General features: G+C 41.1%; 2 protein-coding genes across 4 annotated transcripts in view; one reads left to right on the top strand and one right to left on the bottom strand.

Moving 5' to 3' along the window:
• The window catches only part of inpp5f (inositol polyphosphate-5-phosphatase F), a 284,383-nt gene extending 266,158 nt beyond the window's left edge, over window positions 1-18,225 (top strand). For all 3 annotated transcript variants that reach the window (XM_063071927.1, XM_063071926.1, XM_063071928.1), the window contains exons 14-20: window positions 288-405; window positions 1,983-2,181; window positions 5,753-5,824; window positions 5,991-6,064; window positions 7,878-8,006; window positions 11,796-11,883; window positions 15,913-18,225. In XM_063071927.1, the coding sequence (XP_062927997.1) occupies window positions 288-405; window positions 1,983-2,181; window positions 5,753-5,824; window positions 5,991-6,064; window positions 7,878-8,006; window positions 11,796-11,883; window positions 15,913-17,077 (1,845 nt within the window). In that variant the 3' untranslated portion in view covers window positions 17,078-18,225. The remainder of the gene's footprint in view (window positions 1-287; window positions 406-1,982; window positions 2,182-5,752; window positions 5,825-5,990; window positions 6,065-7,877; window positions 8,007-11,795; window positions 11,884-15,912) is intronic.
• A 3,314-nt stretch (window positions 18,226-21,539) lies between these two features.
• The window catches only part of mcmbp (minichromosome maintenance complex binding protein), a 39,402-nt gene continuing 33,912 nt past the window's right edge, over window positions 21,540-27,029 (bottom strand). The window contains exon 16 of the mRNA XM_063071925.1: window positions 21,540-26,426. Within this exon, the coding sequence (XP_062927995.1) occupies window positions 26,300-26,426 (127 nt within the window). The 3' untranslated portion in view covers window positions 21,540-26,299. The remainder of the gene's footprint in view (window positions 26,427-27,029) is intronic.

The raw sequence follows: 27,029 nt of genomic DNA, 5'->3' as shown, positions 1-27,029 counted from the left end.
GTTCAATGTCCGTTCAGAAATCTGACGGCAGAGGGGAAAAAGCTGTTCCTGGTTCACTGACTGTGTGCCTTCAGGCTCCTGAACCACCTCCTCGATGGTAACAGTGAGAAGAGGGCATGCCTTTGGGTGATGGGGGTCCTTAATGACGGTGCTGCCTTTTTGAAGCTTCGCTCCTGGATTGACTAACTTCAGATTTGTACATTTTGGTCTTGAAGTTTTAAACTCAAAACTTGTTAATTTTATAACTTAACAGGGGTGTGTTCTTATGGCCCTTTTTTTAATGGCAGGGTGACTTTACGAGAACTGGAGAACGGAAGCTTGCAGGAATGATGAAGGATGGTTATAACTCTGCCAATCGGTATTACCTCAATCGCTTTCGTGATGCCTACAGGCAGGCTGTTATAGGTAAGAGACACCATCCTAACGTTACGTAACTAAACTATAAACCATAATGTGCAATAAAAACACAAGGAAACTGACACCCAATTAACTCATTGCAATTTAATACTGAATTCAAACTTTCAGGAAACTATCATTTTGTTTTTACCCAGCAGCACCTTTGCAATTTGTTTTCATCCCCCGATCCAACTGCTGGTTTTTAAATTAATTGTAACCTTGGAGACTTTGATCTGTGCCCTACATCAGACATTCCCTCTGTCCTCTCCACCCCTCCCCATCTGTGATTTAAATAACGCGTGCTGTCTCATTTTGCAGTTCAGAAAGGGTCCTTGAGCTCTCCTTGGATGGCTGTGTGCTTCTAGCAGTTAGTCTATTTTTCCCAGATTTCCTGCATCCATTATCAGGCTCCAGTACCTACTTAATTTTGCAAACAATATCTTTTCTTATTGTGCATTTGATGCCCACTGCTGCAGCAGTGGTTATAGATGTAATGTCTAGTATTAAATTATTTATATGTAATAATATTTGATGTGTTGTGACTTGCTCTGGGGAGCATAGATCAGCTGGAGGCAGAAGGCAGAATTAGGTTGGAGGATGATGGGTGAGCAGAGCTGGAGCGATTTCGGCTTTTGCATCAGATAGTCTGTCAAATACCTTGTTTCTTTCGACATTCTTATTTTTGTGGGAAATATGTTTTTTAAATTTTGAGACAGTTGGACTTTAATGATTGCTTTCGAGTTGCCTGGTGCAATGGTATTTCTACTGAGAGGGAGGCAGAACCTGAGCCACTTTTCATAAGTTCCTGCTTTCAGATTTAAAGGGCAACATTTTAGGAACACGCCCAGATTCAAATAATACCAAAATTTGAAAACGGGCTCCTTTCAGGGTTTCACACACAAAATGCCCTTCCTCAGGTGTGAGAATGAATGGGGATAATGCCAGAATTAAAAGGTGGGGGGGGGAGGGGAAAGTGGCTACCTGAAAGGTGACAGGTGGGTGGAAAGGTCAAGGGCTGGAGAAGCAGAATGTGATAAGAGAGGAGAGTGGACCATAAAAGGAGGGGGGGGGAGGGGACCCAGGGCAAAGTAATAGTCAGATGAGAAGTGAAAGGTCAGAGTGGGGAATAGAGGACGTGTGGGGTGGGGGAGGAATTTGTTCACTGGAAGTAGAAATCGATATTCATGCCATCAGGCTGGAGGGTACCTACCCAGACATAATATACGTTGTTGTTCCTCCACCCTGAGGGTAGCCTCATCTTGGCCTGAAATGTCAACTGTTTATTCATTTCCATAGATACAGCCTGACCTGCTGAGTTCTAGCATTTTGTGTGCATTGCTTTGGATTTCCAGCATCTGCTGACTTTCTTGTGTTTATCCTTTCAGAGTCTCACCCTCTCTAAAGGATTATCTTATCCTTTTCTTGTTATTTAACTGGTATTTGAAAATAGAATTGAATATTTGACATCTATCTTGTTGCGAGGTGAAACTGTTTTTTCCCGTCCTCATCCTGGAGTGTATTTTCTCATAATGATGTTTCACATGGATCTTTTCCGTGTTAAAACATACTTGCTGCTGTTTAATTAGATCCAATGCAGGGCATCCCAGTGACTGAAGATCTGTACTCCATCTTCAGCAAAGAGAAGGAGCATGAAGCCTTGCACAAACGGACTCAGAGGAGCCAGCAGGAACAGATCAGCTTCCTCTTGCGGAACTACATGAAAATGCTGTTACCTGACGACGAGAAATTCCATGGGGGCTGGGCTCTGATAGATTGTGATCCAAGGTGTGTAGTTGGAAAGTATGCTGGCAGTTTTTGAATCGTTTTGAGAAATTAAATATTGATGAACTGCAGCCTACCATTTTTGATTAGATGATGAAAATAGCAACATGGCAATCTACACGCCAGAGAAAAATTGATGGCGGAGTTACTTAAGGCTGAATTTCTAATGAAAGTTAGAAGTGACCTTTAAGTATCAGTTGTTGTCAGTGTGCTGAGAATAGTAGTGAGGCTGAGTTATCACTTTATGAAAGAATGTGCTGTTAAAAAAATTAAATGGTGAAAATTGAAGGTAAGATGATTTGGAAATGAAAAGCTGAATTTTGAATTCAGGAAAAATCTTATCATTTTTTAAAAAAACAGTGTTTAAGATTCCACTAGAAGAAAACCTTTCAATGAATGTGCTTTCATCCCCACTACAGCAATATTTTGTTATGCATGGATTTAAAGGTGGAAGGTTCCAATGTTTGAGCTGATTTTGCAATTAAGATTAAAGTCTGTCACGAGCCTTGTGGCCCATCAGGCCGGTGGTCATGCCGGTTTCCATGGCGTGAAGTGACTGAGAATACGAGACTCCCCCCCCCCCGCCCCGGATAGGACGCCAGTCTATCGCGAGGTTAACCCCCAGTATTTTTGCCAGTACCCATTCTCAGCTGGATAGATTGGAGCATTGTGTGGTTAAGTGCCTTGCTCAAGGACACACACGCTGCCTCGGCCAAGGCTTGAACCTACGACCTTCAGATTGCTAGTCCAATGACCTAACCACTTGGCCACGCCACTGATTATGCAAATCTTTACATAATTTAATAGCTAGTACTTCAAGATTTTTTTGTTATTGGTGGATAAAATTGTCTTTACTTTGTGTATTTCAACTATCATATTTATAGAGTCATAGTTGTCATGACCGAAACAGGCCTTGTAGTTAGTCCACCATATCTATGTTGAACTTTTTACCCATTTACTCTAAACCTATTTTTCATAAGACATAAGAGTAGAATAAGGTCATTCAACCCACCAAATCTGCTTTGCCATTCCAACATGGCTGATTTATTATCCCTCTCAATCCCATTTTTCCCACTATTTCCTGCATTAGGCTGGTATCTCTCAATGCTTTGTGTACTTGCATGGCTTTCTAACTACTTAAATATAGTGATTGTATCTGGTTCCAACAGCTCCACTGGCAGCACATACTCGTTATCACTGTCCATTTAACAATAAATTATTTTGCTCACATCCCCATCAGTTGAGTCAAGTTTATTATCATTTAACTATAAGCATGAAAACTGTCAAATGAGATACATTTCTCTGAGCCAGGGTGTAAAGCACAGTAATACACATAACACACAATAAGTTAAGGAAAAAATGTACAGATGAATCACACATAAATAACAAACTAAAGTGTATAAATTAAATATTGTAAGGTACAGAACAGATTAAAATGCAAACAGGAGGAAATCTGCAGATGCTGGAATTTCAAGCAACACATATAAAAGTTGCTGGTGAATGCAACAGGCCAGGCAGCATCTCTAGGAAGAGGTACAGTCGACGTTTCGGGCTGAGACCCTTCATCAGGGCGAAGTGTCTTGGCCCAAAACGTCGACTGTATCTCTTCCTAGAGATGCTGCCCGGCCTGCTGCGTTCACCAGCAACTTTTATGTGTACACTTAAAATGCGATGTGGCAGGGAGTTCAGAAGCCTAATGGCCTGGGGGAAGAAGCTGTTTCTCATCCTGACCGTTCTTGTTTTTCTGCTTTGGAGTCTCCTGCCTGATGGTAGAAAGTCAAAGAAGATACTAGATGGATGGGTGGGATCCTTAATAATGCTAAGGATATCTAAGGAGAATCCTTAATAATACTCCTGATAAATGTCCCCGATGGATTCTGACCATCTACCCTGTCTATGCCTCTCATAATTTTATATCAAGTTACTCCTCAGCCACCTCAGCAAGCCCAGTCTTTGCAATCTCTCCCCTTAACGGAAGTCCTTCAATCCAGGTAACCTCCAGGTGCACCTTTCCAGCGCCACCATATCCATCCTATAGTACGGAAACCAGAATTTCACATAGTACTTAAGTGGATGATACTAATTTTGAACTTCTCTGGAAAATTATGAAGTCTTCATGTTTTTAAGGAGCTTGGTCTAGAAGTCTGTGCCAAATAGGGAAATGAGTCATTAATGTTTACAATATCCAGGCTGATTTATCTTTGCTTTCAGCTGTGGTTAAATAAGTTGCCCTTGCTTTCGAACAGGGACTTCCAACCGTTTTTGCGCCACAGAGCCTTACGGTTAACTGAGGGGTCCGTGGATGATAGCAACAGTAATAAATGTTGCAATTGCTCAGATATTTTGTTATTTCCAGTCTGAGCTTCTGTTTGTGCCTCGTATCCTGCCAAGGTTGGCATGCTTTGTGCTGTGGCACATCTGTGGAAGCTTTGCACTAATTTAGCCAGGATGCATTGATGAATCCGTCTGGGCTGATGACCTACAGAAGCCGGCTGAGCTCTGCTGTCAACCAAGGCTGTGCTTTGATTTCAAGTCCCCTGACAAGGGCAGCCTGGCCCTCTCCAGTTATCAGATTCCTGGGCTCCCTGCCAAAATGGATTTCACTTCTGTTGAAATTAATAAAGGAAGAGCATGTTGACTAAAAAAAAATTAAATGCTAAATAGCCTATATTAAAAATGTATTCCTTTGTAATGTAATGGTTAGTTTAATGAAGAGCTTGAGCCAAAGTTTGATTGGCAGTTTTGGCACTGGTCTTGAATATACTGGGAGTGTAACTGATCTCAATGGCTAACACTGGAGCAAGGACAAAGCAGAACTCTGGGAGAGCTGAGACCAGTGTTACCCCTTCACTTTAAACTGACTCTCACAGTGACTATGCGTGACCCTGGCTGCTCATTAAAATTAGCAAGGAGCAATGCCTCAAAGAGGAGGCATCCATCATTCCCCATCACCCAGGATGTGCCTCCTTCTCATTGCAACCATCAGGAAGGAGGTGCAGGAGCCTGAAGAGAGACAATCAATGATTCAGGGACAGCTTCTTCCCCTCTGCCATCAGCCATCAGATTTCTGAATGGGCATTGAACCCATGAACACTATCTCACATTTGTTCTCTTTTTGCATTATTTATTTATTTAACTTAAATTTTGTGTGTGTGTGTGTGTATACACACACTCCTCACTCTCACCTTACTGTAATTTTCACTTTTTTATTATTAAGTATTAAAATGTACTATTGTTGCACAACAACAAATTTCATGACGTATCCCAGTGATATTAAATCTGCCTGCCTGTCCGACAAGAGTCCCTTTAGTAACACTGGAACCCCATCTGAAGCAGTTCAGGAGAGAGTTGGGTTCCTTTGCCTATTTGGCCAATGGTGCTCATCACTCTTAGAATAAGTAGAGTTGATATAATTTTAGTTTTATTTTATTTACCGATGGATACAAGTATCTAATTTGAACATGTGTAGAATGTTTTCTCCCAGAGCTGAAGCTGAATAAATTCTGTGCTGCAAGGCACTAATTGTTTACATTTGAAACTACTTACATTGATTAAAAAATTATTCCTTTTGCAGTCTCATTGATGCCACCCACAGAGATGTTGATGTACTGCTTCTCCTTTCCAATTGTGCCTACTATGTTGCATAGTAAGTTGATGTCTCGTTTGTTTGAATTTGTTCACTGCTTCCGAAGACTTAAACTGATAATATCCACAGGCGTTTTGTTTTCTAACTTGCCAACAAGTGATTTTTGTTAAGTGGTTCGCTTGTACTTCACTTGGCTTCTGATTGGGCACTTGATCTTTCTCCACAGCTATGATGATGAAGGCGACAAAGTGAATCAGTATCAGCGACTCAGCTTGGAAGATTTGGAGAGGATTGAAATCGGTATGTTTGTTTTGTTTCCGGTGGTTGATTCTCATTGGTGTCTTTTGTAATGGAAGAGCAGTGTTTGGCAGTTTTCAGTACCTGTACTCCCTTCCAACTTCAAGCAGCTTAACACTCTAACATTGATCGAAAAACGGAGAGCGTGGGGTTTGTATAAGATTTGTGTAAATAGGTCTTCATCATCATATAGAGTCAAAATGCTAAGGATCTGATCTTTCTGCCTGTTAGTGCTTTTAGGCGAAGAGCTTTACAGCATAGAAACCACCCCTTCTGCCCACTGTATGCCATGTTGACCATCATGCCTATCCACACTAATGCCACTTGCCTGCATGAATTCCTTAAGCCCTACTCATTTGGCACTCATTCTAGTGCAAAAAGAGAAAAAATGTGAGATAGTGTTCATGGGTTCAATGTCCATTAAGAAATCTGATGGCTGATGGCAGAGGGAAAGAAGCTGTCAAATGCCTCTTAAATATTCCTGTTCCTATCTCCTCCCAGCTCATTCTAGAGACCAACTACATTTTGTTCTTGTAAAGAAAAAAGACCCCTCAGATCCCCTTTGAATCTCCTCACTCTCACCTTAAAACAATGCTTTTTAGTTTTAGACAGTTCCCCCCTCCCATAGCAATCAGACTCTAGCTATCTGCTGTAATGCCTAGTTTTATGCACCTGTGTCACGCCTCCCACTGGCCTCCTTCACTCTAGGGCAGGGGTCCCACCCTGGAGTCCGTCGACCCCTTGCGCAATGATATTGTTCCAAGCGTTAAAAAAGGTTGGGAACCCCTTCTCTAGGGGAAGCAGTCCGAGCCTATGCAAACTCTCCTTATTAACTCCAGCCCTCCGTCCTGTGACATCCTTGCAAATCTTTTCTACACAGTCTCTTGCTTAATTATATCTTCCCTGTGGTGGGACAACCAGAAATGAACACTACAAGTCAAGTGCAGTCTAACTAACATTCTTTACCACTGTAAATTGACAGCCCTTCATTTCAGCTAGTTCCTTGGTGGGGTAGAGATGTTACATACCTATCTCATCATCTTGTCTACCTGTGTTCCTCTGAACTTGTACCCTTGGGTCTGAATAAGCACCCCCCCCCCCACCAGTTCAGGGTCCTGCCATTTACTTTGCACGTCTTGCCCTATGTTAAGTTCTTGAAGAGTTTTTCACTGCATTTGTCCAAGTTAAATTCCATCTGCCATTTCTTTGCCTACTTTCCCAGTTGATCAGTATCTGCTTGTAACTTAGTCAAAGGTATGCTCTTTGGGAAAGTGTCCTGATGAAGGGTCTCAGGCCGAAATGTCGACTGTTCATTCATTTTCATAGGTGCTGCCTGACCTGCTGAGTTTCTCCAGCATTTTGTGTGCTTTTATGGGAAAGTAGTGCAAGGAGAGTGTTGGAGATAGAGAAACAGACTAAGGAGTCCCCAAAGGAACAGCCTTTTGGGAATGGTGAAAAGATAGGGAGATGAATTTGGTAGTGGGTCTCGTTGTGAAAGACTGTCTGAATGTGGAGGCTGATGGGGTGTAGCGTGGAGATGAGGAAACTACCCTTGCTTCGTGCGGGCAACATGAGATGTTATTCGGGACACTGTCAGCTTCCTTAACTGTGGCGTCCCTCATCCATTGTTGACAAATCCCTTCTTCCCTCCATTGATAGATCTGGTACACCGTCACTGCAGAACTTCACATTTTAATCTGGGGCCAGGCTGGTGGGGTTAAACTAAGAAGACTGTGAGTGCATTCTGCACAAGAATTGAGTTTTGTAAATAATTGTAACCTGTAGTGATGTAAGTAATAGCTTCTTCTTTACAAAGGACCAGAGCCAACTTTATTTGGGAAACCCAAGTTTAACTGTATGAGACTTCATTACAAACACAACGGAAATAGTGGATACTTTCATACATTGAGAGCTGTGACTCGAAACCCTGAGGAGGATGGAAAAGGTAAAGAAACCTCTTGCATTTCGTAAAATAATTGCTGCACAATTGGATTAGTTGTTTCATTGTCAAAGTGGCAGCTACATGTGAGGACATGTTTTTTCTTTTTACTGCCTGTTACACCGCTGGCATTTAGAGCAGCAATAAAGATCCCTTCATCTCTGTCTGTCCTTGTCCACTCAGATGTAGAAGGATTCTTCACTCCTGTTTCTGTAACAGTTTAGTTTTACCAGTCAAGGTTATTAACCCTGAGCTGAACCCCCAAACTTGGAGGGACTTATGTACCACTCTTAGTCTGGTCTCTACCCTTCGACCTGTCTGGCATGGGTGACCCTACCAACAGCCAAAGCATAAAGCCCTGACTCCAGCCAACATAGCTCTCCAGGTCATTGAGATATGCAAGCCTCCAAACCACGACAAGGTTGTGGTCCTCTTGGAGGTGCGGAGTTATGTGGATCCATATAAATTAATTGTTTTGTTCACTGTACCTAAGTACACACTTTCATCTGCAAGGTTGTTAAGTGTTACAATATGTACTTTTGGCATTTTGAATTTAAAATTAGTACTGCTCAAAGTGTAACTAAGGACAGTTCTACTGTCGGTACACACCAATGTTCTTTATTCAGGACAATTCTGTTGTCATTACATACCAATGTTCTGTATTCAGAAGTTTTTTTATATGCATGCCTGAGATCTATACGATTAGATGTCTATCAGGGCCTCAACTGATAATCACTGAGAATATTGTTTTCTTAGTGAGCATAAATTAACAAATGCTTGCTATTAAGTTGCACGTGTATTTTAAAACCGGAGTTTGGGTTAAGAACATTTTTTGCTGCTGCTGATAGCCGCATTCATTCCGGTGATGGGCATAACTCTCGACTGGTTGCATTCTTGCTCTTTAGATCTAAACTTCATGGCTTCACAATCTCTTGTGCAAAGGGAGCAGGTCTAGACTGCCAGCACTGTGTCGGTGCCCCTCTCCCTGGAGGTGTCAACATTTGGACGTGCTCTTGGGAGTCAGTCGTTAAAATCAAGGACCCATCTGCCCTCCAACTTGCCTTCCAGAATGATATCAGGGGTGCGGGGGTCCATTTAAATCTTTCACCTGTGCAGGCTAACCGGATCACATAGATAGTTTCCTTTCCAGTGTTCACATGTGAATGGGGCTGTGCTGAGGGGGCGGCAACAGGGAAAGGAAGGGAAAAGCTGTGCTTGCGGTCCATGGGTGGAGGCTTTTAACAAAAAGCATCAGAATTTTTTTCTCATGTCTGTGTGTCCAGCATTATCTGTTTTTATGCATGGTGTGGTGGAGGGGTGTTATGTTCTTGTTGCTGTTTGTGCAATCTTTTATTAACGTGAGGGGGAGGTTGATGATGGTGTTGCTGTTTGTGCGATCTTTTTTGTGTGAGGATGGGGGGGGTTGATGTTTATCTCTGAACAGCCTTCCTGGTTTTCTTTCTTTCTTTGTTTTGTGGCTCACTGGAGAAGACGAATCTCGGGGTTGTGTACTGCATACATACCTTGATAATAATTGAACCTTTGAACATTTGGATGAAACCAGGATCATTCTTGGCTACATAAAGTAGATTGCCAAAACATTATGGAAGAAACGTGAGAAGCAGCAATTATGCGTGATTGATTGGAATGGGTTTATCAATTCCAGAGAGGAGTGAAAAGTTTTTGGTTGTGAACCATCCAGGCATATCATTCCATGCATAAGTAGATTAAGGTAATAAATGGGAAAACAATGCAGAATATGGTGTTACTGAGGAAATGCCATGCAGGTAGATTGATGCCTATGATTAGTCTGTAAACGCTGAGGAAAGAAACTCTCTTTTCAATATTTTTATTAATTTTCTACATAGGAGAATACAGAGTTCAAGAAAAAAGAAATATATCGAATGCATTATACTGAATCGCACATACAAACTCCTTACTCTATATTCATACAAATTGATTAATTCATAATATTGAAATATAGTAAATTTATTATTTGGGGAAAAAAATCTAACCCACTACCAAGACCGAAGCTGATTAGTAAAGAAGAAAAAAGAAAAAAAGTGTATTATTAGCCATCATCTGTGCTTTAACGGCAAATCAAAGGTTTTGAAAATAGTTCAGAAAAGTCCCCACAATGTTTGAAAGTCTTGATTAGATTCAGAAATTGAACACCGATTCTTCTCTAAATTTAAACATGACATCACATCACGCAGCCATTGAACGTGAGTGGGTGGGACCACATCTTTCCATTTAAGCAAGAGCCCTCCTCGCCGTAAGAGACATAAAAGCCAAAATGTGCAAATCAGATTTCTCCAAAATAATATCTTTTCCTCCAACAATACCAAATAAAGCAGTCAAAGGATTAGGCTTAAAATTTACTTTAACAAGTACCAAGAAGGTTTGAAATACTTCTTTCCAATATGTTTTAAGACTCGGACATGTCCAAAACATATGAATGAGTGAAGCTTCTCCATTATTACATTTATCACAATAAGGAGATATATCCAAATTAGATTGTTAGATTAGATTAGATTATGAGGACACGCAGTCCTCTTTTATTGTCACTTAGTAATGCATGCATTAAGAAATGATACAATTTGTTCCTCCAGAATGATATCACAGAAACACAAGACAAACCAAGACTAAAAAAAACTGACAAAGAACACATAGTTATGACATATAGTTACAACAGTGCAAAGCAATACCGTTATTTGATGAAGAACAGACCATGGGCACAGTAAAAAAAAAAGTCTCAAAGTCTCTGGAAAGTCCCATCATCTCACGCTGACGGTTGAAAGGAGAAACTCTCCCTGCCGTGAGCTTCCAGCACTGCAAACTTGCCGATGCATTGGAAGCACCCAACCGCAGTCCAACTCTGAGTCTGTCTGAAAACTTCGAGCCTTCGACCGGCCCTCCGACACCAAGCACCGAGCACCATCTCTGCCGAGCGCTTTGACCCCGGCCCCGGCAACAGGCAATAGGTAAATCCAAGGATTTGGGGCCTTCCCCTCCAGAGATTCTTGATCGCACAAATAAAAGTGAGACAACTCATCCTTGGTCATGTGGGCCCTATGGACCAGTTTATATTGTAGGAGAGAGTGGTGAGCGCATAACGATGAAGTGTTAACCACTGAGGAAAGAAATTAACTCCAGTTTCTCACCTGAAATAATTAAATGTTCTATGGTTTTTACTATTTTCCCTTGAAATCTCAACTAGCTCATCCAGTGAAATGCCAAAGAGTAGAGATGAGCAGAGCTCTAATAAAAGTTCCCACTCCCTTCCCCTATTCCCCACTCAGCCTTTTACCTCTTCTCAGCTGCATATAACTTCCCCCTGGGTCCTCTCCTCCTTCCCTTTCTCCTATCGTCCTCTCACCTTTCCTATCAGATTCCTTCTTCTCCAGCCCTTGACCTTTCCTACACACCTGGCTTCACCTCTCACCTTTCAGCTAGCTTCTTTTCCCCCTCCTCACCTTTTTATCGTGGGTCTTTCCTTTTTTTCTCTCAGTCCTGAAGAAGGGACTTGGCCCGAAACGTTGACTATGTATTCATTTCCGCAGATGCTCCCTGACCTGCTGAGTTCCTCCAGCATTTTGAGTTTGTTGCTTTAGATGAGCAGCATCTAACTCTGACTTCCCACGTGTTGTGCCAACTTGGAATTTCTCGCTGCTTAGAGTGGATGTATAAATGATATGGAAAGGCTCCAGTGAGCTTTGGAATTTGTGAGCAAGAGATCAAAGCCTTCAGAAATAACATGATAATGTTAATTGTCCCTTTTTAATTGGTTTGCAGACACCCTTCAGTGCATTGCAGAGATGCTTCAGCTTACCAAACAGGGCCTGGGAATAGATGTGCCAATTCTGGAGAAGAAATTGGAGAGGTGAGGTGTTTGCTACTTGTTCAAGTTGCCTGCATGATTGGGCAGAAATGTAAATGGACAATGAGCTCACTTGAAATGCTTCTCTGTTCTTGGCCTCATCAATGCTAATGATAGACTTTCATAAACCCACCGATTGAGGTGGCATGGTGGTGTAGTGGTTAGCACAGCGGTTTACAGTACCAGCAACCCAGGTTCAATCCCTGCTGCTGCCTATAAGAATTTTGTACGTTTTCTCTGTGACGCATTGGTTTCCTCCCACAGTAAATTGTCCCATCATTAGGCTGGGGTAAAATCGGACTGCTGGCTGTTGCAGCTCGAAGAGCCAGAAGGCCTGTTCCCCGCTGTATCTCAATAAATAAATATCATTGATATTTTCTGAGAAAAAGAATTTTAGATTAAATTATGAGGACACCCAGTCCTCATTTATTGTCATTTAGAAATGCATGCATTAAAAAATGATACAATGTTCCTCCAGAGTGATATCACAGAAATGCAGGACAAACCATACAATGTTCCTCCAGAGTGATATCACAGAAATGCAGGACAAACCAAGACTAAAACTGACAAAAACACATAATTATAACATATAGTTACAACAGGGCAAAGCAATACCATAATTTTTGGGCACGGTACAAGAAAGTCTCAAGTTCCGATAGCCCTATCATCTCACGCAGACGGTAGAAAGGAGAAACTCTCCCTGCCATGAACCTCCAAGTGCTTGTTTTGGAAAGTGAACCTGAATATTGAAGCTATACATTCCATTATTTTCCTCTTAAGACTTTTCAACTCCAAATAGTGAATATTAATATAAGTTATCATTCACTAATGTTTTGAGTATTTTTTTAATAGCTGTTATGGTAAAATTATTAAGTGTCCCATGCCAGTGCATTGTGGGTCCTCATGGTAACGAGCATGTGGCTTCTGTAACTGTTCTGCTGCTCATTGGATACACTTTTTCACTATTTACAGAAGCCAAAGCTTCCTGTAACAGTGAAACTTTCATATCTCTATCTAAATGATCAGTCCTACATCATACTTGTACCATTTTGGTGAATATCTGGTATTTTCTTTCATGAGGCATAATACCTATTCTCTAGTGGGTGATACCCATGAATGTACTAAGTGTATAACCTTTGGATTCTCACTTTGCTTTTTGGCTATACTTTCAGTTTGGATTTGACTTTGTCCATCTTAAAATGTATTGATTTTTTTTTTAGCAATTGAAATATATTGCCACAATGAATTTTCACTCATCTTTCCAAAACATAGAACTTGTTAACCTGTTTTCAACTTTCTGTCAATCCCTTTGGTTGACTGTCATTTTCCTATACAAATTGTTTACATGAATGATACACAAGTGGTTTTGTTGGATCTCTGGAACGTACCACAATCCGTGAATTCAAAGTGTCCACTTTAACCTGATGGGTGGTGGGGTGGAGATGGGGCTTTACCAAAGGAGGTGTAAGGCACTTCTTCCCTCCAATAGCCTGCAGATCACTTGGGATAGGTGTAGCAGTGGCTTATCCCTGATTGGGGTCACGTGGAGCCATGAAACCAGGTAGGTGTGCGTGTGCATGTTCGTCTCAGTAGCTGGTTCAGTTCACAAACCCTGGTTATGTGCCAGACAGACAATGTCTGAAGAGTATTGATAATGGCTGGTGTCACCCATCTTGTAAATACTCTGCCTGGAAAAAGGCAGTGGCAAAGCCCTTCTGTAGAAAAATTAGCCGAGAACGATCATGGTGAAAGACCATGATGGCCCACGTCATAAAACATGGCACATGATGATGATTTTAACCTGACATTCTATTATCACTATGTCTGCATGCCCTTCGTTGCTTAGTTTTTAACGCTTATGTTGTTTTATCAAGCTCTGAAATTCTTTTGTGTACAACATTGTCCATGGTCTTGCTCACCATTTAGTTTGCAAGTTTGCTTTTGGGAGGATAAAAGGGCTTCAACACTCTCGGAAATAAACAGAACGTTGTGCCTTCAGGAAGCCCTGCTGTTTGGTGAAAGCTGTGCTGGCCCCTGGCTGCAGGAAAGGCAGTAGAAATGAAGGCCGTTGCTTTGCTGTTGATAGTGTGTGGGAGGAGGGAGTAGGGGGGTTTCGAGGTTCCAACGTTTTTACTGTCAGTCATTCTTTGGGGACACGCTTCTGTTTCTGTGGATGGAACAAAATTTCAGGATGTATTTTGTATGCATTTCTCTGACAGTAAGTGAAACGATTGAGGATTAAGAGTCCCCTGAGACTATAATAATGCTGATATGATGCACCGATGAATTGCTCACCACCCAGTGTGGAACCTTTATGGACTCCAAGGACTTGTCAGGGAATATGACACAAAATAGAGGGTTGGAAGTTATTAAGTTTACTAAGTGAGTTGACTGAAATTTTGAAGATATTAATATGAATAATAGGTGTATAGGACATCATTCCTGTAAGTTGGGCAAGCAGGGACTAATGGAATTTTATGTAGTGATACAGTGTGGAACAGGCCCTACCCTGCCCTTTGAGCCACACTGCCCAGCAACTCACTGATTTAACCCTAGCTTAATCGTGGGACAATTTACAATGACCAATTGACCATCAGACCAATGACTAATTAACCGGTACATCTTTGGACTGTGGGAGAAAACCAGAGCACCCAGAAGAAACACACACGCTCACGGGAAGGAATGCGAAAACTTGCTTACAGAGGACGCCGCAATTGAATTTCAGTGCCCCGAGCTGTAATAGCGTCACTCTAACCGCAATGATACCATCCAGATCCTTCAGAATTCAGTCAGGAAATAGACCTACTCAGCAAAGTTGAACAAAATTTAGATTTCTTAAAATTAAATCGGAGGTTGACATGTTTCTAAACTAGAGGGTTAAACAATATGGGTAAAGAGCAGTTAGATCTGAAATCAGCCATTTCTGTATTCCTGTTTTCTATGGCTTATAATCCAGGGTAACTTATCTGGCCATAGCATCAATTCTTAGTCCATTTAGAAATTCCAAACATACCTCTCGAAGTCTGTATTGATATTGTGTTTTGGCGCCTTAGTGGCAAGATGAAAATACTAATGCTTAATGGCAGCATCACTGTCAATTAATCACACAGATGGGAAATTAAAGTTTGCAAAAGTTTCAAGATAGTTGGTAGGGCCACAATTGGTGATGACAATTGATAGTGAAATTTCCTCAACGTTGTACTGTCTGATCTTGGAATGAAAAATTCAGCATAAAGAGCCTTGGTGAAATGCAGAACTAGACTTCAAGTACACTTCATATTTATAACAATACGGAACATTTTACCTTTCTTACCCACATGGCTTCACCTGACACCTTTTCCACCCCACCTTTTTCATTCTGATGTCTTCCCCCTTCATTTCCAATCCTGTTGAAGGCTCTCGGCCCAAAACGTTGACTTAATTTCCGACGATGTGCCTGACCTGCTGAGTTCCTCCAGCATTTTGTGTGTGTTGCTCTGGATTTCCAGCATCTGCAGAGTTTCTGGTGTTTATGATTTACTGTTAAAAAGCGGTAGACTAGCATTTGGTCTCAAGGATGAGAGGGGATCTGATTGAAACATATAAGATTATTGAGGGATTGGACACGCTAGAGGCAGGAAACATGTTCCAGATGTCGGGGGAGTCCAGAACCAGAGGGCACAGTTTAAGAATAAGGGGTAGAAAATTTAGAACAGAGTTGAGGAAAAACTTTTTCACACAGAGGGTTGTGGTTCTGTGGATGCTCTGCCTCAGAAGGCAGTGGACGCCAATTCTCTGGATTCTTTCAGAAAAGAGTTAGATAGAGCTCTTATAGATAGTGGAGTGAAGGGATATGGGGAGAAGGCAGGAAAAGGGTACTGATTGTGGATGATCAGCCATGATCACAGTGAATGGTAGTGCTGGCTCGAAGGGCTGAATGGCCTACTCCTGCACCTATTGTCTATTTACGCTAGTTTACTCTGGGATGTGAATAATGAAGCATTTAATCTTTCGAAGCAACGCTGAAGTAAAATCTTTCATGTTCTTTTGCAGGAAGCGCAGTAAACCACATGAAGACATCCTTGGAATCCAATCCAAGAGTCAGGCTTCGAGCAGTACAAGCCTAACGCAAGGCAAGAACTTTCTCATCAACAAGTTTTCCTCCCTTAATCAGAAAGTCAAACAAACCAAATCCAACGTGACCATTGGAAATTTGCGCAAACTTAGTAGCTTCTCAAAACCAGACATGAAGGTTAATTTCTTAAAACCAAATCTACGGGTGAATCTGTGGAAATCAGACAGCAGCTTGGGAAGCTCTGATTCCCCTGTACCAACCTCTAAAGATGAAACCGATTCTGACGCTGAGATTTCTTCCGATACAGACTCCTATGAATCTGACGGCTTCATGTCCAATTCCAAATCGGATGAAGGTGGCCAGCTGTCAGACTCTGAAGACGTAGGGCAGTGTGACTATGTGCTTCCCAGCTGTGGAATTGTCGCTACAGGACCTCGTTCACGTTTAGGCAGTCGGTCGCATTCAATTGGCAGCACAGATTTTAGTGTACCACATAATACGTCAGAAATCCTCTTAACTCCGACCAATCCTGAACTCAAAGGTGAAGTTGTGATTAATGTCCCACCTCCTGACAAGGCACCAGTTGGTGATGAGGACATTCTTGTTGATTTCACCACTCCCATTGATGCCTATTGTCACCAGTTTGCAGAAGATGCTCAGCAGAAAACTCTGGAAGCTTCTATGGCAGATCGAATTTGCCAGCAGGAGCAACAAGAATCAAGCATTAGTGGTTTAGAAGCAACATCTAACACTGAACCAGATGTGATGAACGTGCATTTACCAAGGCCCTCTAAGTTGCCGGTCTCCTCGGCTAGCTCTAATCTCCTCTCAGTAGAACCGCCGTATCCTGCTGTATTGATAGATGATAATCCAGCCTCTCTGCCTAATCAATCTGAAGAGGAGGCCGGGTTACAAACAACTCCTTCCCAACCACAGGATGCAGGCAGCAGGGCTGTTTCTCCGTTTGCTAAGATCCGAAGCTCGATGGTCCAAGTGGCAAATATGACCCAGGCAGGACTGATCCAGGGGGTAAACTTCGCTGTGGCCAAAGTCCAGCGAACCCCTGAAAATGTAACTGAGAGTCAACACCCCCAGCTGAAAGATATGTTTTCTCAGTGCCAGACAAGGATAATCCAGATTTAGCCACGGGTGCTCTCTGATCTTTGTAACATTGACTGAGGGGAATACTGCTAAGTTATGATCCACAACCAGAAGCCCTTAAAACAGGGGTTCCCAACCTTTTTTATGCCATGGACCCCCTACCATTAACCGAGGGGTCCGTGGACGTTAGGTTGGGGACCCCTGCCTTAAAGTATACCTGCAGTTTTGTATGGCGTCTTCAGCAAATAGTGTGGACTTTGAGGTTTTTGGGTCATCTGGATCTTTTCATGAAGCTACTGGAGCACGAACTACTGAGCAGGCCATTGTGCAATATTGATGATGGTATTAGGTTGGTTGCAATATAATTCCAGTTAATGACATCTGGCTCAAACCTGCCTTGTTCCAGATGGTTTTGTCCAATTAGTCTGGTGGTGTACACTCCATGTACTGTACTCAAGCACATACCATTCCACACCCTTTTGGAGTGCGCAGTCTGTTTGGGGTGCAGTGAAGTGTCACAGTCTGTGGGGTAATGAGTTGCATTTCGCCCCGACTTGTCTTCACTGCCAACTGGGGAAATTGCCTCCAATGTGTTCAAACTGATTGAAAAGCTCTTTTTTTAAAAAAAGAAAAGAAAATCTTAAATCTATTTTCATTTTATGAAACAACACCCCTGTGCAGTGCAAGTCTATTTGAAGGGACTTGAATATCTCACGGTTATCCGCAATTAAAAGTATTCTAGAAATTTGAACTACTGTATAAAAGTATTTTCCTGTCTCCATAACCAAGGAGACAAGATCCTTGAAAGTTAAGATGCAAGTGGTGAAGGGGTTTGAAAGAAATTTGACTTGAATCTGATGTAGCATTAGTACAATCCTATAGATGGTGCCTGTGGTTTCTCCTAAATGTACTGTAGCTAGACTGTAAACGTAATACCTAAGCAGGTTCCTAACTGTCTTAACTGTGCCCTGATATCAGCCTTCATGTTGCAGAGAATTTCTAGGTGAAAACTGTCCATTCCTGTAATAAAACACTTGGTATTGTAATTTAAATGTTTTAATGTGCTTATTTATTCATGTTTTGTCACAGTGTGGTTTCTTTGGTGTTTAAAATAATGCACATGCTACAAAATAGATTGCTCCAGTGTATTTTGACAGGAGGGATGAACATTATTTTAATTAAAAAAGGTTGAAGCAAACACCCTGTTTTCTTTTTTTTTTGAGTGTAGATATTACAGCAAAAACATTTTAGTTGATTCACAGCAATCGCTTCCCCCGTCAGCCAAAATATTAATTGATTTTTATAAAGCAACTGCTACGTTCTCCAATCATGGCAACAACAGAGCAGGCTGAGGCAGTTTTCTTGCAAATACCCTTCATGTGGCGAAGTAACAGCAGTACCAAGAGCAGCATCGTACATATATCCTGTGTTCACAGTGAAGATTATTGACCTTATTTCCTTTCTTTCCATATGAGTCAGTTATTAAAATGTTTACTCACTGGAGGCCCTCATCTGGTTGGGTCGAGCATGGGTGTTACATCCTAGCTGTCTATGTGATACAGAAGTGAGGGCAGTACAATATGGAGAGCAAGCTGATGCCCATGTAGCAGGCTTCCCCTCTCCAAACAGCTGATGAACCCAAAGGAACGACAGAGCTGAGACAGTTTGGCACCAGTGGCTTTGCAGGAGTTGCCAGTCAGTGTTGAACTCATCACAGGACTGCCTTAGGGACTCGAACTCTGGATTTGCTCCCAAAGCTTTTCCCATCAGTGGGTACAGCTGCAAGGCAGCGGAGGCTTGAGATCAGAGTTTTTCTTCTGGATGAGCTGCCAAGCATGGCTGATGAGCCCCATCCACCCAAAGTGACTGGTTTTACACGCCCCAGTAACCTGCTTTTGCCCCTTCTCCCGTCAGTATAAATTATTCCATTGGGCTTAGTAGCTAAGCCACAGATGAAGGCCAGGAGCTGGGCTTGGTTGTCAGAGGCCATCTGAGACACAGGTCAGTAGGCGTGGGAACTTATCCCCGTTACCACCCATCCAAACCCCTTCCAGCTATGACAACCTAAGGAACCTTACTCACCGGCCCGTTTGAAATGATATGAATTCCGACACCAGCACTGAATTTGGTTGTAGCACTGAGTTCAAGTGGAAGTAGTCATTGGAGAATGGGAGGAAAAGGTCCAATGTCTGGAGTCGAAAGGGAAAGGAAGCCCCCAGAAGAGGGTAAAATGATCCTTTTGGTCCAATTGTCATCTGCTGCTTCATTAACAATTGCTCTTTCTCTGTAAGTAGAAGTGTTCCTGTCCATCTGCTACAAGTAATCCAATTATGTAATGGTATCAAAATATCAAAACTTAGGCTGGTGAGTACTGAAAACCACTCATGCTCGGGCCAACATCCCCCTCCCCTCCACACCATGAAGTTTTGTCACAGGAAACTGGAACTTCCATTGGGTAAGCTACAACTGTTAAGTATCTGCCCACTGACAGTAGTAGGCTACCTTGCTAGTTATCCAATACAATTTTACTTATGCAAATAAGGCCCTATTTTGTCATGCTAAAGTTTAAGTGGACATAGGTCCTTCTCCAAAAATTTCCAGTTAGGTTTTGTTTCTTTTTCCATAGGGAATTTCACTATGAAATCAGTCTATACATGTTGAGAATGTATCAGAAAACACCAGTGTGAGATTGATCAATGCATTGAAATCAATTGAAATGGGATATATTCAATATATTTTTTTTATCAACCAAACCTCTTCTTCAAACATTTTACACAGGTGCAATGTACAATGTGGAATATAACAGTAGCCAGGGAAACTGCTGCAGAACAAGAAAACCTGACAGTGACAGTTCCAACCTTAATGATACACGTTCCATCCAAATTACATTTTACAGAACATGCCAGTGAAACAGTAATGAATTATTTAAGTGTCTGCTACTGCATTTTCCCACACGGGAAGTAACTACAATATACATGAGTTTATGAAGCATTCTGATTTACTTATTTTCTGGAGTGATTTTGCAATGGAGGTCCAAACCCAAACTTCATTCCCAATAGTAATCATGTCATATCCACAAGCTATCACTGCTTGTAGTCAGCAGTTATACTACAAGAATGCCGTGTTTGAATACTTTCTTTCCCTAATCATCACTGCACTGGGCACTGGTGGTAAATAGAAGTCGGTATCTTGAGCAGATCATCAGATGATTTGTATTTCCTTTGAAAATCAAGCAACTGATAGTTACACTAGACAAATCTTTTCGGAAGTGTACTTTTCTTTAGAAACATAGAAAATAGGTGCAGGAGTAGGCCATTCGGCCCTTTGAGCCTTTACCACCATTCAGTATGATCATGGCTAATCATCCAACTCAGAACCCTGCACCAGCCTTCCCTCCATACCCCCGATCCCTTTAGCCACAAGGGCCATATCTAACACCCTCTTAAATATAGCCAATGAATTGGCCTCAACTGTTTCCTGTGGCAGAGAATCCCATAGATTCACCACTCTCTGTGTGAAGAAGTTTTTCCTCATCTCGGTCTTAAAAGGTCCTTTATCCTCAAACTGTGACCCCTCGTTCTAGACTTCCCCAACATCGGGAACAATCTTCATGCATCTAGCCTGTCCAATCCCTTTAGGATTTTACACACTTTCAATAACCCCCCCCCCCAATCTTCTAAATTCCAACCAGTATAAGCCTAGTCGATCCAGTCTTTCATCACAGGAAAGTCCTGCCATCCCAGGAATCAATCTGGTGAACCTTCTTTGTACTCCCTCTATAGCAAGAATGTCTTTCCTCAGATTAGGGGACCAAAACTGCACACAATACTCCAGGTGTGGTCTCACCAAGGCCTTGTACAACTGCAGTAGTACCTCCCTGCTCCTGTACTCGAATCCTCTTGCTATGCATGAAGTTGAACCCAAATATAATTTCAGACTACTTGTATTATGTAGGAATTTGGAGAAACAAATGAACTTTTATTGAATAATGTTTAATTGTAGTCTGTACTGACGCTTTGCAATAATTCAACTAAGCTAATAATATTTTGTTGATGATTTTCATTTGTACTCAGTGTCTGAGGCTTCTTGCTGAACTGTCCAACGATGATCAATCAGCATTGATGGATTCCAGTTGCCCTGATACCATTTCTTTATGACTACCATGTCCTGGTGAAACTTTTCACCACTCTTGTCACTGACAGCACCAAGATTTGCAGGGAAGTCTAAATGGGAATGCAGAAAATGAATCTTTAATGACATGTTGCACTTCATGATTTTGTGCACTTGAAGCATGTTGGCACATAGTTTGGTGCTCTGTAGTGCCAAGAAAATTTCAATAGGTACATTTAATGTCAGAAATGTATACAATATACATCCTGAAATTCTTTTACTTTGCAAACATCCAAGAACAGCATGCCCCAAAGAATGAATGACAGTTAAATGTTAGAACCCCAAGGCCCCCCAGCTCCCCCTTCCATGCACAAGCAGCAACGACCCCCTCATCCCCACCAGCACAAAAGCATCAATGCCCTGCACTGAACACTCAAGCATCAATAAAGACAGTTGAAGTACCCCAATGACTACTCATTCACCCACTAATTCGATATAACACAAGGTCGGTCGCTCTGTCACACTAATAAGGGAAAAAAGAGATGTCTCCATCTCACAGTGAGAGGGGAGACATAACAAACTTGCCGATTTACAATATTAAAAGCCCTGGAAAGGTTCAGATCTCTGGACACACAGACTACGGCAGCTAGCCTGCTGCTGATGTTCTGTATTCACCTGCAACGCCTTAGTCAGGGGCACTAGCCTGGAATCAGCACATCTCCAGAGCCAATGACATCCCTGAATGCCTTTATGTGACTTTCTCAAATCTCACTAGATGATCTTACAATTGGTTGTGTTTGATTTGTGGACCAACAAAAATGCCTTCCTTAATTGACTTGAATTATGAATTGGAATTACAAATATAGGCAATACCTAAAAAAAAAAGGGCAGGTAATAGGGAAGTTTCATGCTGATTTTTAAGATCAGGAGCCAAAAATCCATGGTACACCCCCAAAGTATTCTTTGTTGTCCAGTGTTATTCTGTGAGTGGGACTGTTGGATTAATATGGCAGTCTCTACTGTTATTAACCATGGTAATGTCCTGTAACACTGTTAGGAGACGGGCACCAGAAATGGCATATGCATAGCAGGTGATTTATTTCTGGCAGTTCTTAACTGATTCCAGCTCCTGCAATGTCTCATGGTAGACAAACATGGGTTAGATTTCTTGATTACCAATCATTCAACACTCCATATTGAATATTCAGAAGCACACAGTAGCAAGAGTACAGAACGTAATCTATTACAGGACTTCAATTACAACTTGATAATGCCCAAGCACTAAAGTACAGCTATTAGTATGTGTCCACAACACATTGTGTATGAACCAACACAAAATACAAATCTGCTTGACCCCCATCCATGCACCTGTCACAGCTATACCATCTATGACAGTCTGGGTAGAATGATTTACTGCAGAGACAAATCTTCACAGCACGAAGACCCTCCATTCTGTTGGGTGCATTATAACTAAACAGGGGTAGTGCTACTGCCTCTGACTCAGATTAAGCGCTTGTCTTGTGTGTGGAATTTACACTCTGCCTGTGACTACATAATGTTCCCCTGCACCAACGAGCCAACGCCATTTAATTGGTTAAATATTGTTAATTGGCTCTAATTTCAGTGAGTGATAGGAGTGGAGGGAAGGCAACGGGGATGCCCAGGAAATAAAATGGGTTTCATAGAAACATAGAAAATAGGTGCAGGAGTAGGCCATTCAGCCTGCACTGCCATTCAGTACCATCATGGCTGATCATCCAACTCCGAACCCTGTACCTGCCTTCTCTCCATATCCCCTGATCCCTTTAGCCACAAGGGCCATATCTAACTCCCTCTTAAATATAGCCAATGAACTGGCCTCAACTGTTTCCTGTGGCAGAGAATTCCACAGATTCACCACTTTCTGTGTGAAGTTTTCCCTCATCTCGGTCCTAAAATGCTTCCCCTTTATCCTCCAACTGTGACCCCTCATTCTGGACTTCCCCAACATCGGGAACAATCTTCCTGCATCTAGCCTGTCCAATCCCTTTAGAATTTTATACGTTTCAATCAGATCCCCCCTCAATCTTCTAAATTCCAACGAGTATAAGCCTAGTCGATCCAGTCTTTCATCATATGAAAGTCCTGCCATCCCAGGAATCAATCTGGTGAACCTTCTTTGTACTCCCTCTATGGCAAGGATGTCTTTCCTCAGATTAGGGGACCAAAACTGCACACAATACTCCAGGTGTGGTCTCACCAAGACCTTGTACAACTGCAGTAGTACCTCCCTGCTCCTGTACTTTCATGTAGGGTTGGCATATAACAGGGGTCCCAATAGCTCACTTTTTGTAGTTAGCTGTTAATTGTGCTAAATTGGGTAGTCACATACCACATATCAAGGTTCCCATGCTGTTTCATAAACATCAGATCAGATCAAAGATCTGAGATCATACCATATCCAGACCAGAATGGTAGTCAACATCAGCCAGTGAAGTCTGTTGCAGTGACACCTCCATTTACCAAGATTACCCCACAAAGTGCCACTATATCACTTCTAAACCTACAGAAGCTTCTCTTCCAGGAGTGCTCCAAACATATTCCCCAGCAGGAAGGACACTGCAGACGGACATGTGAGCTGCTGCAAATCATACACGATCCTTTACTATCACATGGGTTCAATCTGGAATCTGTTCTCTCAAAGCACTGGAGAAGTGATATTTCAAGGCAGCAGCTCACCAGCACCTTAGAGACAGGATAGGAATAGGCACAAAATGCTGACATTACCAGAAACAATTTCAAAAATGTATGTATGTAATTAATTTAACAAATTTACAATAATGCAAATTTGATAAGATCATTGTATAAAAATCTTGAAAAACATGCAATTCTCATTTACTTTTTGAAAAACATATTCATCCCACACTTTAATTTCAGGGTTTTTTTTTATACAAGTTAGAGGAGGAGGGTAACAACTTTGAATAGCATATGTACATAATTTTCTCTCACTATCTCTCATTTATAATCCAAGAACACAATTACCTATATTAAGGACTTGTGACTTTAGTCGGTAATTTTCCCCTCAGAAAATGATTGCAATAATTTAATTTGATTTTAATCTTTGATTTAAATCCAATCAAAATCTATTTGAATAAGTCTACTACTGTGATAAAACAATTCGAGAGAAACAGGTTTGGTATATTCAATGGCCTCAGTATAAAACCATCTATTCAAACCATTACAAACTACAAATTTTCTCTGAACTTATTCAAAGTTAAGCATACCCTCCTGGTACACACATATCTTCTGATAATTCAAACAAGCTGCCAACACTATCTTGCACACATATAATGACCTTAGAACAGAGTAATGATTTACTTATTAATTTTTTCTGGAACACTTGAATGTAGAATATTTTTTGCTTCCCCAAAAAAATTGCTGGATAGAATTCTTAGGTTCATCTGCTGTGCAACAGCCAGTTAGTTAAAAAGGGGCCTTCTTTGGAAACCATATTCTCAGGTCTAGACTTAGGCATGTTGTTGGGACAAGCACCACATTCCACTGCGTTATATCCCATCAAAGATTATCTCGTCCCCAGCTCCCTTTCACCAGGAGAAAGCAACAATTCACTAAGATTTATTTAAGTATGACATTCTCAAGAATTCTGCTACATCTTGCAAACACTGCAAGTGGTCACGAGTTGGGCAAGACTTTAATGTGACAGGCAGACTAAACTTTTTTTGGGGGCAAGTTTTACATGAAGCAAGAATATTGAACAGCTCCTTTTTGCCAGTGGTCGCAAGGTTAAATGCTTGACCATGTCTCCCCTTCTGTAGCTTGGTCCAAGCAGCTGATGATTACTCCAAATCTGCAACTTTACATCATTAGATCAAAGTAGAATACGAATTTAAGTAAGGATTCAAATGCTTGATGAGGAAAACAAAGATAACAGTCTTGCTTTTACTGAATTCACCCAAATTGCTGACGTCTGGCATGCTGCAGAGAATTTTATCTTTTAAGTTTATTATTGGAATATTAAACATTATTTAACCAATCGATCATTCCAATAAAGCACTAAAGAATCCTAGGATTCCTATTAAAATGTCTGCTCAGGTGCTGGTGAGTCCATCTAACTAGTAAATTACAGTCAATGTATTTCAAACTAATGTCCAAGGAGAATAATAATATTCCACCTGCATGATAATGCAGGCGCGCAATCTACTTAAAGGCAAAAACTCAGGAGTGTTATAAGACAACATGAAATGTAGGCACTGAGATAACACAAGCCGCTCTACAGCTTTGCTTTAACGCAATCATATCAATTATTGTATTCTTTTATACACCAACAAGCCATTAATTTACGCCCTGCATTTGTTACCAGACACATTTTCTACATAAATGAGTAAAAATAACTCAAAGGACAGATCATTTCAGCACATTACCACATATGACATCTCACAAGCAAATCAGTGAAATGACAGGTATATAATTTCAGTGAATCTTTAAAAAACAATTTTCACAATAGATGTAAAAAACGTTTCTAAGAATCTGAAGGCAGCTTGTATTAATTTTAAATATCCAGTGAAGTCTGGTGTAGTAATAAAAATGGTAATAATGCCAGAAATTAACCCATCAAGCAGTTATCCACTCAAAGGTCTCTCATGTAAACAAACTGATCCGCTTGTGGCTCCAGCATCAGCTACAGGTTAAATCCAGATGTGCAAATCTTAATAGAAGTCTACCACACCCACAATTTGACTATTAAAAAAAAGTAACAATTGAAACTTGCTTCACATTCTTTTTTTAAAAAAAAGCCATTTTGAACAAGTACAATGTTATGCAGTTTACAAAATTACAAAAATAGCCTGTATTTGAGAAATTGCAGTAAGGGGAATGTAGAAGACATTTTCACAAATGAATGCACGTAACTAAAATGCAGAGGTTTCAGTACAAGCAACATGTACATTATGAATTAAAGCCGTCAGAATTCAGAGTTAAGAAAGTTTTTTTTTTAAGAAACTTTGATACAAATGGTCTACAAAGAAGAAAAAACTTTTTCCTCAATTTGACGAATTTGGCAGGTGGTCTGAGGAGGAATGTTAGCTCTGGAAATTTACATGAAGCCCACTGGCACACAAGTTCTGTTGAGTTTTATTGACAGTAAAACACCTGGCATTAAGGCTCATTGCCATTTAAATGGGCTTGCTGTTGTATTCTACTTTTGCGAAGAACCTCCAGCTGCTTTGCTCGCTGCCATCTCTCACGTGATAATGTTGTCTGGCCAGCACTCAGTGACACCAACCTGTTGGTAAATTATAAAAAGGTTATTTTTTTTTAAATAACAGCATTACTCTCAAACTCAGATAAACACAAAAACATATCTTTGTCTTGTAAAATTATGACCTACACTGCAAATTTAGTTTACTTTAATTTCCACTACATGCTCTCCCTCCAAACTAGGCTTCAAATTCTTATTTTGAGCTCGGATATCTTTGCAGGATTAACTAACTGGGTTGCTAATTCTATTAGTTCCTTGGCTAAGCAAGAGGAATGAGACATCAAATGAAAGCACCAATATTGCTGTAAATTGGTGTTTAGCACTTCACATACACACACACACACACGTACATAAAGGTTAGGCAGAAACCCAAGGTCACAATGGAATTTTAAGAATATTTGCATCCTGAAAATTACTGTAAGCAAACTAGTCAATCACCATCAGATGTAGAGCACAGACATTACACCAATTCTAATACTATAATGTATTTTACTTACAACTACAGCACAGAATGGGCCCTTTGAGCCGTGCCACCCAGCAACCCTTCAGTTAACCCTAGCCTAATTACGCTACAATTTACAATTACTAATCAACCTACTAACTGGTACATCTTTGGACTAGGAGAGA

This window comes from Mobula hypostoma, chromosome 19, assembly GCF_963921235.1.
Source record: "Mobula hypostoma chromosome 19, sMobHyp1.1, whole genome shotgun sequence".
Taxonomy (NCBI): Eukaryota; Metazoa; Chordata; class Chondrichthyes; order Myliobatiformes; family Myliobatidae; genus Mobula; species Mobula hypostoma.
This window is presented reverse-complemented; position numbering and strand designations above follow the sequence as displayed.